The sequence below is a fragment of the Puma concolor genome, chromosome A2, assembly GCF_028749965.1.
Source record: "Puma concolor isolate L17-30 chromosome A2, mPumCon1.1.hap2, whole genome shotgun sequence".
Taxonomy (NCBI): domain Eukaryota; kingdom Metazoa; phylum Chordata; class Mammalia; order Carnivora; family Felidae; genus Puma; species Puma concolor.
The window spans coordinates 20,091,184-20,108,021 of record NC_141668.1 but is presented as its reverse complement, the minus strand read 5'-3'; the positions used below and the strand labels follow the sequence as shown (position 1 = coordinate 20,108,021).

At 42.3% G+C, this 16,838-nt stretch overlaps 1 protein-coding gene across 1 annotated transcript in view; it reads left to right on the top strand.

Annotated features, from left to right (window-relative positions):
- Positions 1–16,838, top strand: part of EXOC4 (exocyst complex component 4) — a 765,046-nt gene that overhangs the window by 642,601 nt on the left and 105,607 nt on the right. The window contains exon 14 of the mRNA XM_025930053.2: positions 2,601–2,779. Coding sequence (XP_025785838.1) covers positions 2,601–2,779 — 179 coding nt within the window. The remainder of the gene's footprint in view (positions 1–2,600; positions 2,780–16,838) is intronic.

The window sequence follows — 16,838 nt, the reverse complement described above, 5'->3', positions numbered from 1 at the left end:
TCGCATACGTTGCTGACCCCAACAATACCAGGGTCCTTTTACTAAGAAGGCATATGGGATAATGGATACTGGCTCGGCAACCAGGGGCTTCTGTCACAGTAATTTACCTCTTGGAGATTCTGGCAAGTCTGGACTGTGAGACACAGTGATATTTGCTGTGATGTTACAAGGCCCCACTTGTAAAACGAGCCCTTGAGATCTAATTTATTTACTTCTGATCACTCACCTATTTCAATTCATTCATCGTAGCGCACCCTGGGTTGGCACTAAATAAACCAGCCATCTCAACAGGCCAGACTGATAGAACTACAACTTGTTACCTTTCACCAAGTTCCATGCACTTACCATCACCTGAATGATTTGTTTCAAAATACTGCAAGACAAGGAGAGGGGCGCCTGGGTGGCTCAGCTGGTTGAGCATCCGACTCTTTGGTTTTTTTTTTTTTTAAGTTTATTTATTTATTTTGAGAGAGAGAACAAATCCCAAGCAGGCTCTGCGTTATCAGCATGGAGCCCGACCTGGGGGCTCGAACTCACAAGCCATGAGATCGTGACCCGAGCTGAAATCAAGAGTCAGATGCTTAACCTACGAAACCACCCAGGCATCCATCTCTTGATTTCTGCTCGGGCCATGATCACAGGGTCGTGGGATCGAGCCCCACGTCAGGCTCCACGCTGAGCACTGAGCCTCCTTGAGATTCTCCCCACCCCTGACCTTCGCTTTCTCATGTGCGTGGGCACAAGCTCCCTCAATCTCTCTCTCCAAAACAAAACAAACAAAAATACTCCAAGGCAGATGGGGAGTGGATGAGGATAGATGAACTAAGACTTACCATGAGTTGCTAATAATTGAAGCTGAGCATTGGCTACACGGGGGGTTATTGTGCGCTTCTCTCTGCGTGTGTAATTACTGAAATTTTCCCAGTAAAGACTTTTTAAATCCCCTCTATTTTTACGTTACTTCCTATGAGGACACCACTACCGCCCCTAGCTAACGGTGCTCGGAGAAGCGAAGGCGATTCACACGGTGAATGACAGACTGAGAATTCAGCCCCAGATGTGTCTTTGCTCTGACTTTGAAGCCTGGGCTGCAACTCTTTGTGCTCAAAGAACGCGTGCTTCCCAGACAAGGGCCTGAAACGAGTTAGAAACGCAAACTTTTGGGTCCCACCCCAAGACCTTTTTACCTCTGCGTAAAGGCTCGTACGCACGCTCCGAGGTTCCTTGGCTGGCTACGTGTTGCCTCTGGGACCACAGCTTACCCGACTCGGCCAATTATGACTTCCTTAAAAAATGCGCGAAACATTCAAAAATGTCCGAAACTCTCCGTTGAAACAAAAAGCCTAATGGCGAGTCACTACTTGGCAGCGTAAACCTTCTTTATGAAGCATTTAATTCACAGCAGGCGTTTTTCTCAACGTGGAGCGTCTGCTCTAGTGCTGGGCCCTACGGGCCTATGTGTCAATTAAGCATCCTTCTGACTGTATGTCAGCTGCTACTAATCACTGCCAGCTGGACACTTCATTTGGTTTGTTCTACTTAAATAAACCCTTTGCTCCTGCTCACTTAAGGTGTTCTGAGGTTTCAAAAGCCTTGGGACTTACAGAAAACTCTCCAGGTGCCTGTTCCAACCTCCACCAGCCGCAACTCTGCTTACTCACCTGCGTGGAACTTGCCCTAAAAGACCAGATTTTTCTCCCTAGCGTCCTCGGTCGTCTTCTGTCACATCAGCCTTCTGTCTTTTTGAAAGAAAGGGCACTGTGGGAATTAGACTGAGTCCCAGCTCTGCCCCTTGTGTGTTATTTGGGCAAAACGGTTCACCTCTGGGCCTCCGTTTCTGCACATGTGCAAGGGCAGTGCTGTATGGTCTTCAGGGGCCCCTCTGCCCCCTCCTTCTGTGAGCCCACAGAATTTGGGTTTTCAGCACCCCCGCCCCCGCCACCACCAAACTGTCATGAGGACACAGATTTGTGCGAAGACCACCTAACTCTGTTTTTCCAGTCAGAGGATCCAGCATTGATTTTTACTGGTTTCTCTTTTCGAACAACACATAGCTTAATGCTTTGTAGCTCATTCGCTTCAGATTGCTTTTAGAACAAGTAAGCGAGTGAATGAACGAGGCCTGTCCATCTGAACTATAATCTGCTCTCTTAACAGGCTGGACCCTCTTTGCTTTTGAACATTCTAAAACATTTTCTAGCTGATTAACTTGGTGGTTTTATGTATTACAATAACCTTCAACCATGTACATTTTTAATGTTGTTCAGCAACATCCATAACAGAAGAGGCAAGGACGTACCCACAAGAGAGCAGCCATCAAAGCCATCCCCAGCGACCATCACTGTCTAGGTCAGGTCCATGCCAGTTCCTGTTGAAGGCATAAGTGTCAGGGGAACTTCATTCTTCTAAGAACCATCTTTCTCCAATTAGAGTAATTTTAAGCAGGTATACGGTAGTTTGCTAAACTTATAGGAAAGATAGCATGCTATGAAATAGCGACTATAACAAATAACACAGTGCTAGACATGCCTTAAAAAGTATTGCCCACCCCCTCTCTTTTCTGTGCTGTGTGTGAAGTATGTTTCTGATTTGTTTTTCAGGGCAGCCTTTGGTAAGGAGTCAGAAGTTCTTATTGGGAACCTGGGTGACAAATTAATCCCTCCGCAAGACATCCTCCGTGATGTCAGTGACCTCAAAGCTTTGGCCAACATGCATGAAAGCCTGGAATGGTTAGCAGGTCGAACAAAGTCAGCTTTCTCCAATCTTTCTACATCCCAGAGTAAGTATCTATCATGGCGGCTGTTTTGGGGACAGCAGAGGAACTAGACTGAGTAGTTTCATTGGAAATGTGAGTGCGTGTACAGGTCCCCATATGAGGGAAGGCCAGGTTGTCAGAAGGTCTGTGCTAGATCCGTGCAAGAATTCTGCTTGGGCTGTGCCTTACGTCCTTTGTGGTTCTCCTAAAGGACGTAATCTCGGCTTTCCTGTGAGACGTGGAAGGCCAAAAAAGGTTCGTGTTCACATAGCTTGATGTTAAACCTTTGAAACATAAAATCGTGTAAGAACACACCATTGTGTCTCAGGAATAGAAAGCAACACCTTTGCCCTCCTCACAATAACTTCTCAAGGATGGAAACAGTATCTCAGAGCTGAGCACACAGCTGATGTTTTCATTTTAATGAAAAAGTGTCTAACAAGAGAATAATAGAAGTGACGAAGGTGCTAGGAAATAAAAAAATGGGAAAAACAGTTATTCCCGAAAAGAGATGGATGAGAGATAACTTAACTATAGGATTCAAGGAAAGGAACATATAGGATATGAAATAAAAACAGGAAACTTTTTTCCATTGAGGACCATTGACTCTGAGAGACATCATTTGAAAACTTTAAGGCCCATAAACTTTATTCAATAACTATAAAATAAGTATTTTTTAAATTTAAAATTTTTTTTAAGTTTATCTTTTTTAGTGTTCATTTATTTTTGAGAGAGAGAGAGAGAGAGAGAGAATGAGCAGGGGAGGAGCAGAGAGAGAGGGGGACAGAGGATCTGAAGCAGGCTCTACACTGACAGCAGAGAGCCCGACATGAGGCTCAAACTCACAAACCATGAGATCATGATCTGAGCCAAAGTCAGATGCATAAATTACTGAGCCACCCAGGCACCCCTTATTTATTTATTTTGAAAGAGAGAGGGAGAGAGAGAGAAAGGGAGAGGTAGGGCAGAGAGAGAGAGGGAGAGAGAGAATCCCAAACAGGCTCTGCACTGTCAGCACAGAGCCAGACACGGGGCTCAAACCCACAAAGCGTGAGATCATGACCTGAGCTGGGTCAAGAGTCAGATGCTTAACCAGCTGAGCCACCCAGGCACCCCAATAAATCCTCTTTTTTAAGGCATTAGTTCAGAAGTATGTGTTAGGCAGTTAAAAGAAAAGCAAAGAGGGGTGCCTGGGTGGCTCAGTCAGTTAAGCATCTGACTTTGGCTCAGGTCATGATCTTGCGGTCCGTGGGTTCGAGCCCCGTGTCGGGCTCTGTGCTGACAGCTCAGAGCCTGGAGCCTGTTTCAGATTCTGTGTCTCCCTCTTTCTCTGACCCTCCCCTGTTCATATTCTCTGTATCAAAAATAAATAAATGTTAAAAAATAATTTTTAAAAAAAAGAAAAGCAAAGAAAAAATGATAGGAAGAAGGAATAAAGGCACTGACAGATTTGAGTGCATAAATAAACAACAGAAAAAAGTAACATAACAGCAATAACATGAAAGAAACGATCGGCTTTGAACTTAATATTAGAGTTAATGTTAGGAGATAATTAGAAAGAAAATACTTGCATTGTTTGGACTGAACTTCAGTGTAAGTTATTATCATCGTCTTTTGAAAAGTCATTATTTGATTAACCACGGTTTCCAGCCTAGAATGGGAAGAGGTGTGGCTGAAACTCACAGGGGTAAATTCTCCCCTGCCATATGGACCCAGAGAGTCTCAGAGTCCCTTGAATGCTCACTGCTTAACTGGTCTCATGCTGATTGTGTAGCTATCCTGAAGGTCAGTAGCAGGTGGGGAAAATGGACAGAAGGAAGGGGTTTTGAGCAAGATTATAAACTCTGCTTTAGAAATCCTCTTGAAATACTACTTTTACTATACTTTTATTTTTATACTTTTTATTATTTAGCATTACTTTTTCTCTGAGGATAAAATTATACATATTTATTCTCAGAATCTGTAAGAATTGATAGTTTGGGCACAGTGTTGGGCCTGCGCAGATCTGTAGATATCCTTGAAGGGCCCTCAACTTGTTAATCCTGTCATTATCAGGCAATCTGTTACAAGCAGTTGTCTAAATTATCCGTTTTATCTCCCAGTCCCACCCCACTCCACCACAAAGAAAAGTCAGAGCTAATTGCCCTTTTGATAATTGCCAAATAAACAGTCCCCTAAAGGGACCCCGAGCTTCTTTTCCCAGTTTTTCCTTTGACCCTTACAAATGCCGGGCTGGTTGGGTTGGCTTATTAGTGATGATTGGAAGGGGTCCTCTCGCTTGGTGGGCCATCAACATCTAACGTTTAATAATGCAGTCGCTTATTTCAGTGGCTCAGCATTCCAGATTTCTGTTCTGTCCATTTTAAAAGGGTTTTTACACAGCAAGACAGTACATAACCTCTACAACAAGCCACTGCCGGGCTAACCTGGCATCATCTGTTTGCAAAAAGAGAAAGATGTTCTCTGAGTTACGCTCAACTTTGTAATTGCACAATTTAGCTGTTGTCTTCATGTCACTGAGAGTCCCTAGTACACTTGATGTCTAATTCTTGCGTTATTCTGACAAAGATCTCTTCGACCACACCCATTAATACTTTGTCTCCTGTGCTCAGTTCCATTTTGTAATATAAGTTATACTCTCTTGGTTCCTTTCACGGTGATTATTCCACCCAGTGAGTGATTTAAGTGACTGTCAGCATTTTGATGATCAGTACAAAACCCAAGTGAACTATAATCACTACTTATGTTGTCTTTGCTAAAACAAAGCACCAAGCAAACCTGGTTTATTCCGCTAACAACGAGCCTAGCTCACCCACACTCGTCTGTTCTTTGAATTCCCAAGAGAGGTGCCCATTGATGTTTATAATTTGAGCAATGCAGGGAATTCTCTGATAATGGGTTACTTTGATTGCCCCATGTCAGTGTGACTCTAGAAAGGGAATAAGGGACAGGTCTTTATTATTCTTTTGAAAAGTGAACTAAATGATCACCTCAACAAAAGCGTTTCCAAATCCAGAGATTGGATAACATGAAGGGAATGCCAGCCTTTTATCTAGCACTCATGGATCCTCAGCAGGATGGGAAGAAATCCAGAAAAGATTGTAGGTTTATTTCTTGTTCTGCATCCTGTTCATCGTTTGGTATGGTAAATACCAGGCTTCGGTATAATGCGGAAGCTATTAATGTGAGGGAGTAGAGCAAGTTGGCAGAGAATTATTTTCATAGTAGAATATTTGTCCAGACAGTACAGCAGGACTCTCACCCTCCCGAAACATCCACGTCATACAGAAGAGAGTATAGTGGGCGCTGGGGCAGCTCGGTCGGTTGAGCATCTGACTCTTGGTTTTAGCTCAGGTCATGATCCCAGGGTCCTGGGATCAAGCCCCATGTTGGGCTCCATGATGAGTGTGTTGCCCACTTGGGATTCATTCTCTCTCTCTCTCTCTCTCTCTCTCTCTCTCTCTCTCTCTCCCCCCCTCCCCCTCCCCTTCTGCCCCTCTCCCTGCTCACGCTCTCTCTCTCTCTCAAATAAATAAAAATTTTTTTAAATATTTAAAAAAACAAAAAAGAAGAGAGTATTGCCTTTTAGAGGTAGGACATGGCTGCCCATTTGTCCAAGAGGTCAAAGTTGGCCATTTCTTCAAAGATAATTTTTCTTTTGGTGTTTGCCTAAATGTCACTCTGTCTCTCTATACTCAAAGGGTCTCCTCCCCTCAAATAGGTCCTGCCTACATCAAAGGCACTGTTCTTACTTTTGTCCTACTGCAGTCCTCAGTTCCTGCTCCATTTCCTTAGGTAACTAACCCCCACCACCCTCATCTTCCTTATGCCTGTTCTACTTAGGGTTCTTTCCAGTGAAAGAAACAAACTAATTGAAAGAAAAAAAAATAATGCATTGACTCATAAAACTGGTTAATCAGAAGACTTCAGGAGTGGCTGGATCCAGGTTTACAAGACATGCTTACACACCTCTGCATGGTCTTTTGTACTCTCTCTCCCTCCCGCTTTCTGTCTCACTTCTTCTGTCTCCTGGTATTTTCTCTTTATTCCTTTCCATCTCAGGCAAGCACTTTGTATATGGCAACATCCTTGGCCACCAGCAGTCCCGGGATTTATTTGATCCCAGACAAAAAGAGCATTTCTGCCAGGAGCTCCAGAAACAGTTCCAGAAAGGTCTTGGGTTGACCCAGCTTGACCTTCTTTCATGAGTTTCTCTGATTCTCCTTGTATAAATCTTGTTTTCTGAGTCTGTTTTTCTCCCTACCTGTACCTCAGTCTCTGTCTCCTACTCCCAGAACTCTTTTATATGCAGGACATTTTCAGTGCAAAGAAGTTGAGCGGGATCATAGTTAGCACTGGGCGTTCAGGATCTAGGTTTATACATATTTTCCCTCATTGATCACAATTTCAGCCTTGTAGTACAGATTCCAGATAATATCTGCCCTTTGTAATATCTGCTGTGTGTAAAAATCCTAAACAAAGACTCAGAGATTAACTGTTATGGTTAAGAAAATTCTCAGCAAATGTGACCTACATAAAAATTATTGGAGTGTATTCAATTTGAACACTAATGCTGTTCTTTTGTATTGTATCCTTTTGTTTTAGGGATATGTTGCTTTTAAAAATAGACTACAGAGGACTACAAAGGGCTCAAGGGTTTATTCTGTCTGCATTGCTTCCTCAGGGGGCCTCCTCTCTGGCTTGGAGTCTGTAAAAAAAAAAATCTCCAGGATTAGAGATTCTAAAACGTCCTTGATTACATATTCTGCTCTTCAAGTAACCTTACCGTCTGGGAGGTCTGTCTTTTTCTTTCTTTCTTTCTTTCTTCCTTTCTTCCTTTCTTCCTTTCTTCCTTCCTTCCTTCTTTCCTTCCTTCCTTTCTTTCTTTCTTTCTTTCTTTCTTTCTTCCTTTCTTCCTTTCTTCCTTCCTTCCTTCTTTTCTTTCTTTCTTTCTTTCTTTCTTTCTTTCTTTCTTTCTTTCTTTCTTTCTTTCTTTCTTTCTTTCTTTCTTTCTCCAAAGTCCCTTTGCTTCAGTCTAAACCTCTTTCTTCTGTCGTATTCTTCAGAAATTAAATGTTGGCTCTTTTCTCTGTAAAATACTAAATGTGTCTGAAAATATTTCCCTGGCCCCTACCTGCCCATCTCTACAGATTAGATAGACTAAGACTTCTGGCCTGAGGATCCCAGTCTCTGAATCAAGAGCAACCAAATGTGGGAGAATTAGGAGCCCAGAGCAGGCCCAAGTTCACTGACACTCTCTTGGATGGAGACTTGGCTGTTTGTGAATGTGGGCCCTTCTGTAGGTGACTTTGACCCAGGCTTCTCCACCTCTGCTCACAGTTCTCATTACCGAAGTTCTTGCTGAACCCACATGCATGGATGATAAACAATAAAATGCCATACCCTACCCTTTTCCAGTTTAAGAAATCAAAAGGTTAAAATATCCCTCTAACCTCCAGACTGAGTAAATGTCATAATTTTGGTTCCTGGAATTGGTTCTGGAATTGTACTATTAGTTATACAATTATTTATCCACTTCCTTTCTAATTGTAAAAACCATTTTTAAGCATACAGTACAGAAGTGTTAAATATATTATTGTATAGCAGATCACTAGAACTTTTTCATCAAACTCTATACCCATTGAACAATTCTCCATTTCCCCTCTCTCCCCGCCCAGGGGAGCCACATTCTACTTCCTGTTTCTAGAAGTTTGACTTTAGATACCCTTACATATTTGGAATCATACCGAATTTATCTTCTTGGGACTGGCCTATTTCACTTAACATAATGGTGTCAAGATTCATCCATGTTATAGCATGTGATAGGATTTCCTTCTTTTTTATGGCTGAAAAATATTTCATTGTATGTGTATACCACCTTTTTAAAATTCATGCATCTGTCAGTGGACGTTTGGGTTGCTTCCAACTCTTGGCTGTTGCAAATAACGCTGTAGTGAATATGTGTGTGAAATTATGCTTCTTTCTGGAAGTGAAATTATTGCTAGGGATCTTAGAAACCATCTGGTCCAACTCCCTTATTTTGCACACGAGGAAATCGAGGCTTCAGAATGGTCACGCTGCATGTCTGTGCCTGAACTGGGATGGATCCAGCTCTTCAAATTCCCACTTTAATTTTCTCTCCGCTGCATCATTGTCTTGACTGGGACCAAGACAGTGCCAGCAAGGCCGTTCATGCCATATTTCTATTAAAGCATCCCGGAGGGTCATCATGTTTTTTTTAACACAAGCACTTTAATGCCAACATCCAACCTATGATCATTTCTGATCATCATTGTCAGTGTGTAACCAGAATTTCTAGGCCTTAAATATACAGGATTATTGTACATATCCCTTGTGAATGTCATCATAGTAGTCGGAGAACATTTCTCGAATTTGTCACTGTCTATTTTTGTTCTATGGGTATTCTCTAACTTAGAAGCTCCACCTGTCTTGTTACCATGTTATGTAATATATTCGAGATACTGCACTGTCCTATCCAGTAGCCCCTACCCTTGTGTGGCGAATTAAACTTAAAGAAAACTCAAAATTCAGCTCCTCATTTGAATGCTCCACATTTACAGCAGTTCAGTGTTTCCCAAACTTAGCAGTGAATTCTCTCACCACAAAGCACCTCACAGGACTTTTCTTCCATGGAACAACTTGTGGGAAACACTGCCCTGTGCTATTATTTACATAATTGGTTCAGCATCTTTCATGTCTCCCAACATGGTCAGGTACAGGGCGGGACAGATGTTTTACTGTTGCAGGAATATAATTTTGTATCATCGGCAAACGCGCACGCCATCAGATGGTTTGTGTTACAATTTGGTTGATTATTTGATTTGTGTGATCATTTTTAGAAACGTTCACGTTCTACCAGTCACGTCAACCAGTATAAAATGACTGTGGTTCCCTTTTTCACGTGTTGCAAACTTGGCTGGTACACTGACCTTTCTCCAGTCGCTGTGCTTCCCTCACGGTTCCTGAAGACTCCAGCTGCTCATATAATCCCTTACCTCCATTCACTGTTGAATGCTTGTATGTCCATCGTGGGGGTCCAGGCATGGATTTTTTATTAGAATTTTTATTTCGGAAGAGCTTTAGATTCAGAATAAAGTGACAGAAATGTCAGAGTTTCCTTGCATCTCACACCCATTTCTCCCGACTGTTAACATCTCACACAAGTACTGACACACTCCTCACAACTAATGAACCAGTATTGATACCTTATTATTATTATTAACTAATGTCTTTACTTTATGAGACTCTTCCTTAGTTTTTACCTAATGTCCTTTTTGCATTCCAGGATACCCTCCAGGATATAATATATTTAGTCATTATGTCTCTTTGAGTGCATGTAGACTGTGACAGCTTCCTAGCCTTTCTTTGCTTTTGATGACCGTGACCGCTTTGAAAGGAAAACTGGTCAGGTATTTTGCAGAACGTCCTTCAGTATGGGTTTGCCTAATCTCTTTTCGTGATGAGACTGAGCTTATGGGTTTGGGGAAGGAAAACCACAGAGATAAAGTGCTATTCTCATCAAATCGTTTCAAGAATAATTCCTATCAGTGTGACTTATCACTGATGATGTTCTGGGATTGATTTTTATGCCTCCAATGCATGTAGTCCTCTCTAGACAGTTCCTTCTGAATTCTGGATCGACTTTCCACTTACCCACCACAAATTGTTCTGTGTATCTTCGTGGTGACTATTTTTTAACATGATGAATGAATGCATCTATTGTAAGCTCAATGTTTGGGCAAGTTGAATCGCTGCTAAAAAAAAAAAAAAATTAGTTATCTACCTTAAACAATTATGCGGTTGATATAGATTATATAATCTTGTGGGTCTGAAAGTCTGTGTGTGAGAGGAGCTGTTTTTTCTACCCTGAGCCCCTTGATTAGGGCCTATAGCTACTTCTTAGTTACCATATGTGCTAAACAGTCCTTAGTTCGGGGCGCCTGGGAGGCTCATTATGTTGAGCACCTGACTTCGGCTCAGGTCATGATCTCGCGGTCTGTGAGTTCGAGCCCCGCGTCGGGCTCTGTGCTGACAGCTCAGAGCCTGGAGCCTGTTTCAGATTCTGTGTCTCCCTCTCTCTCTGACCCTCCCCCCGTTCATGCTCTGTCTCTCTCTGTCTCAAAATAAATAAATGTTTAAAAAAAAATTTTTTTTTAATTAAAAAATAAATAAATAAAGCCATTCCTCCTACCCTTCTCAGGACAGCCAAAGGAGAAGGGCACAAGGAATCCTTGTCTCTCTTAACACGAAAGACTGCAATTGCCAAACCAATGGAATGAATGTGGAAGTGTTTACAAGTCAACTGTATCACTGAAAATAAAGATGGAAAAGGTCCAGATGTCTGTATACTCCCATCCCTCACGTACGTGGTTTTGTGGTGTTCCAGGAGGCCTTTAAAAATTTAACATTTTCTAGAAGATGGAATATGAATTCTCCCATGCTGGAGGTCACTATCGTGGGCTTTTTCTGCCTTGCTGGCAAATGTAAGATAAAATGTGGACCTCTCCACATACTCACACCTACTGCTGTTTGTTTTCCTGTCTTGACACAAATGAGAATAAAAATGTCCCTAGTCAAGATCTCATGGGACGCTGTCCTGTTTCAGCTTTGCGTTTGTCAAACTATTAAGCCAGAGTTTTCCCTGCCATAATTTCATCTGATTATTTTTAATTAGAACTCCATGCGAGCTAATTCCTCTCTTGCTTCGGTATTTACAAGTTTCAAATATTTGTAGACTGTTATCAGACAGCTCCTCACCAGGCATTGCTTAGTCCGACCCTGCATATTTCGTTTCCCTCCTCGTCTTTCTGAGGTTAGGCTTTCTGTGCCATAATCAGTTTTTAGTCTTGCTAGTAGTCATTTTCTTAAACTGGCTTTCCTTCTGTGGCCTCACTCTCACCTTCCTTCCTCTATCAGTGATGCTGCCCACATTCGCTGCCTTTGGTTAATTTCATTTTTTACCGAGAAAATTCAATTACCACTGGCCTTACATCTTGTTCGTGAGTTTCCTGTCCACTGTCCAACTCCGAATTTATTTTGATCTTACCTAATTGACGCTGCTTCTAGTTCTGTATGTGCTTTTCTCACTTTTTAAAATAATGTCCCAAGTCCGTTTCCGTGTGTACCCAGTTTCACAACTAATCATATGTTTTGTAGGAGTAAAAACACCAAATGACGATTTTACGATGATTCCATTTTGTTCACTTTCAGTCTTCATTGTACTCTGTTGTTTATAAACTGCTTGAAATTCATCCTAAGGACGGACTGTGTGAAAAGCCCCGGTGCTCAGGATGCTCACCGATTCATAGGACTCTGTTGAAACCCTGTTGTCACTAACAGTAGAGATGCTGGTGCCTCTCTCATTTTATGAGAAAGACCATCTGGACCCCTCCAGCTCTTTCTCCGCATTGATGTGCTGTGCGCTCTTACTGCTAATTATCGTTCCAGCTTCAGGCTGATCCATGTTTCTTTGCTTTCAGTACACTTTAAGCACTGATACACAATGGTCAGCCCTCTTAACATTTCCACCCTGTGGTTCCCTTTCCTCTCATTGAGTACCCTCACGTGGCTCCTGACTTGTGGCCATTTTTGCCTGGCCCTGAATACCTATGATGTTCTTTTAGTCCAGAGACTCTTTCCTGTACTTCTCCTGGTCTAGGAGGCATACAGCACATATGTGACTTTGAAGTCAGGTACACTTGGGGACACGTGAAGGGGGTTATATCACCACAGGGAATTTACTTAGCCTCTCTGAGCTAAAAAGGTCTCTTTACCTGTCAAATAGAAACCGTGATACGTACTCCTTGGGTGGCCATAGCCATTAAATGAGATGATGAACTTGCGAGCTGTTAGCAGGGTGTTGTGGGGACTCCATATGGGGTTCCCGAGGTCCCTACTCTCAGTGTTCTCACTAGAGCTCTCACTCATCGCTCTCCTCCCTTAGTTGCTGGGCCTGGACTTTCCTCCTGCCCTTTCCAGCTTCTCTTTGATCTCAAGTCCTACGGTTGGTTGCGTTTAAAACTCTAACATCTGTGCTCCCGAATCATTTCTAGTAAATCACGGCTCTCAGTCCACAGGGTTCCCCAGTGTTTCAGAGGTCATGGGATGTGTCTGAGAATGGACCTGCGTCTGAAAGTCGCCTCTGTGTACAAGTGCCCATCTGAGAAGCCAGAGTTGAATCTCAAAGAGGTAGCCTTTTTGTTCTTCAAAACTGTGAAAAGAGGACTCTGTTATTATTTAAAGACAGAACCAGAAACAATTCCCTTCTTGTCAATCAGCTGGTCATCTGTAGAGTTCATGGTCCTGTCTGCATACTGATTAGGAAGCAGTACCCGACCTCCCTCAGCTCAGAGGTGATTATCAATTGTGAAGCTATAGAGGGCCAGTGCTGTGGGCATTTCAGTGTAATTATGGAGCTCTGAGTATCTCTCCATAAAGAATTATGTGGCTGTTTCTTTGAAAATGCCAACATTTGTATCCATAAGGGAAATATTTTATTAAAATATGGTAATATCATGGAGACTTAAGTATGGTGGCTGGGAGCTTCCAGCTGAATGATTATATCTTCAAACAAAACTCCAAAGTGGAAACAGGAAGAAGAAATAAAATTGAAAATCTTTGGGAAAAGGAGGAGGCCGGAAGGAGTTGGAAAACAAGGGAGGGCTCTAAAATGACCTCCCGAAATGACAGAGCCAGACAGAGAAGAATAGTGGAAACGCAGGATTACCTGAGCCCCCACCCGAGCTGAGGTGAGGAGTAGCTGTTAGGGCAACAGGACTTGAGCGAAACAAAACCTAAGGGGACTGATTTGGCTGCCAAATAGGAAACCTCTTCTAATGAGAATCGAGTGAAAGATTGTACCTGAAGGCACTGATTGTACTATTCAATCTGAGCTCTTATCTAGAAAAGCCCTGAGATAGTTGGGTGCTTTAAAACTTGAGATAAGCCCACTAACCATGACTTAATGAACTCCTCACTAGAAAAAGAGTATGTCTCTTAATTTCTTCACCCTTGAAACTGAGTTTAGGTATGCTGCAGAGTTGAGTGGGTAGGAGAGACGAATCCTGACAGGAAAAACAAAGAGAATAGAGGGCTGGCCCAGATTTAATGGAAGAAATCACCATCTGTGGAGATTGAATTTAGAAAAATGTTCTAAATGTAAACTGGATATGCTTTTTTCAGACAGCTTACTTATTAATCAATAGTGCATAAGGACCCTTTCCAGACTGCCAGCCCCAGTAAAGCGTAGCAACGGGGCGCTATGTGCGAATCGTGTGTGCATGCGACAGTCCCAAAGGGCATCACGATGACGGGAATGGACTCAACATTTAGATTGCATTTCACACTTTCAAGGTCCTTTGTAACCATTAATTCTTAATCCCTTATCCCTGCCTGAAGCTGCAGTTGACGGGCCAGTCTTCATTCTCTCAGTTTCACAAAGCATGATCGTGAAACAGAAGTTTGACCATTGGCCCGAGGTCAAAATGGGACAGTGACAAAATCTAGACTAAAGCCTGACTGTTGTCAGAGTGCAGACGACGGTGCCTAGAAAAACAATACAATCACCTGCTACTGCTGTGCCTCAGAACACCAAGCCGGCGTGCCTCTGTTTCCCCGCACGCAGAGATAGTGCTCTTCTTCGACTGTCTCCCAAAATTACAGCAAGATGGGTGTGATGCCGCCTCCTGGTGTGGATGGCATTGAGTGTGCTTTAAAAGGGGACATGGGGATAAATGATCTTGACATTTCACCCGTTTTAAGAAGGTGAAGCTTAAAAGCTGTACCCCTACCACCCCCGACAAGGATCTGTCCTGGAGCCAAATTTTGTAGTCATGGATTTAGGGAAAGGTTCTCTTTTACTTTATTGTCCTGAATTCAGTACTATAGCTTATATCCAGTATTAGAAATCATACAAGAAAAATGTAAAAGACCTCTTTCTTCACAGGAGATAGAGGGACATGCCAGGTGCAGGGCCCTAAGACACAGTGTTGTTTATTAACAGCAGTTAATTCAGCACACTAACATCTTTGAGCTCTGGTCATTGAATCCCGGGTGGATTTGACTGCGGTCCCTAACTAACAACTTAATCCAATTGTTATGAAAGGAAGCATAATGAGGACTTTTCTATAAGAGTGATGAAAAACCCAAGTGTCTTTCTGGAAACCGAGAATATCTGATCAGATTCTTCAAGGAAGCAAAAATCCTGTAAATGTCAGAAAGATGTCACATGCCGGAAAACCCCTTTGGTCAAATTCATCTGAAGAAGGTACTATTTGTAGGTGACTTTTCAGCACGTCTGTCAAAAGCTTCTTGCTACAGATAAAAATTCAATAACCTTTCACTGTGGATGTGCCACAATTATCACTCATTTAAAAACAGTCCCTCTAATAGAGTATTTTATCATGCTGGACAGTCTCTGCATTGTTCATTATTTAGTGTTTGCTAAGCTGATGGCACTTCCACAGCGCTTTTCTTATCTCTCCTTCTTCAGAATTGGATTTTATATTTCCGAACCAGTCAGATATGACAAGTCATTTTCTTCCCTCTTGTCTTTTAAGAAACGCAAACTTGATTTTTTTTTTTTTTGACAATCAGCACTTAAAGATTAAAGTTATTGGAAATGTCTGTATTAACTAGCGTTGGGGCGTTGTACTGGAGAACTACCAATTTTAATTGCAATTGAGGGTTTCCTCTCGTCTTTTTTCTTCTTTTTATTTTCCAATATGTGTGTGTTCTAGATCTCTTTGGAGCCTCATTCTTCTAAAACACACAGCGTATGGCAACGATGAGGTATTATGAAGCCTGATGTTGTTAGAAGACAAGACGAGGTATTATCGGAATTATTATATTATAGAACCTCGGTAAAGGTGATGATAAGCCATGTAAGTGGGTCTCTGTATATAAAGATTGTCTTTATGTGAGAAACTTCCTGAAAGGAAAGATGATAAAGTCATTAGCCTAATACCTGGGGGAGAAGTGCCAGTTCAAACAATATCGCTTTCTATATATAGCTCATTATTGAGAATCTTAACATTCTAAGTCTGAAAAAAATTCAGTTCTCTGTGGTTCTTAGTGAATTCTTTCTCAAAGAAGTGTATACTTTCTCCGGGCTTTGGAACTGATCTGTAGCACACAGTTTAGGTGTTTACCTTTTAGTCCAGGTTTTATCTTGGACACTCTCATGTAGTTGTGCTGTTTTCTAAATAAGACTGGGACTGTTCTCTTGATAGTGAGGAATCCCTGGGAGCTTTAGGTGAGGCAGCCTAAACAAAGGATCAGCATACGGTGGCCCCATATCCTCTTCCTTCATTGGAAACGCTGTGGGTCCCCTGACAACCTGTCCATCTCCTCTAAGAGAGTCTCTTGCACAATTTTTACGGCAATATAAAACTTCGCTCAAGAACTGTGATGACAGTTGGCCTTTTATGGTACAGTCTTTAAACAGTGATACCAGGGTACGGAGAAAGCGCAGAGAGACATTCTTACCACAATATTAATGTTAATATTTATGGATTATTAGTGTAAGCACCAAAGCAGAAATAGCATCAGTCTTTCTTCATACAGGAATTAGAAAGGCCATCCTTCCGGGCTGGCTTTATGAAGAAAAATATTTGCTCAAACTTTATGCAGAGAAAGGAGATGTTCCGAACTTCTGTCATGTCTGCTACTAAAAGAGGGAGTGTGAGGAAAACTCCTTCATGTTATTTGTTTAAAGGTACCACAGCCCAATTACCACATTTGCTCAAGCCAGCCGCCTTGGGACTTTTCACAGAAACCTTGGAAGTGTGCTAGAGAAACGCCCCCACAAAAGACTCTTGCATATGCTGCTGTATCTGCCTCGTTCCACGAAGCAGAGCATGGGTCACCGAGGGACAGATGGCTGCCCCACACACCCCCAGTGGCCGGAAACTCCTCCCACAAACAAGCGGGGAGAGGTGCTTTTATTCAACACTATCCCCAGCCTACCCATGGAATACCGAGGCAAGACCTACATCGAATGTTATACTCCTGCCTCATTTCTGTTCTTTAGTCCCCGCGTGACTCAGCAGACAAGCATGGACTT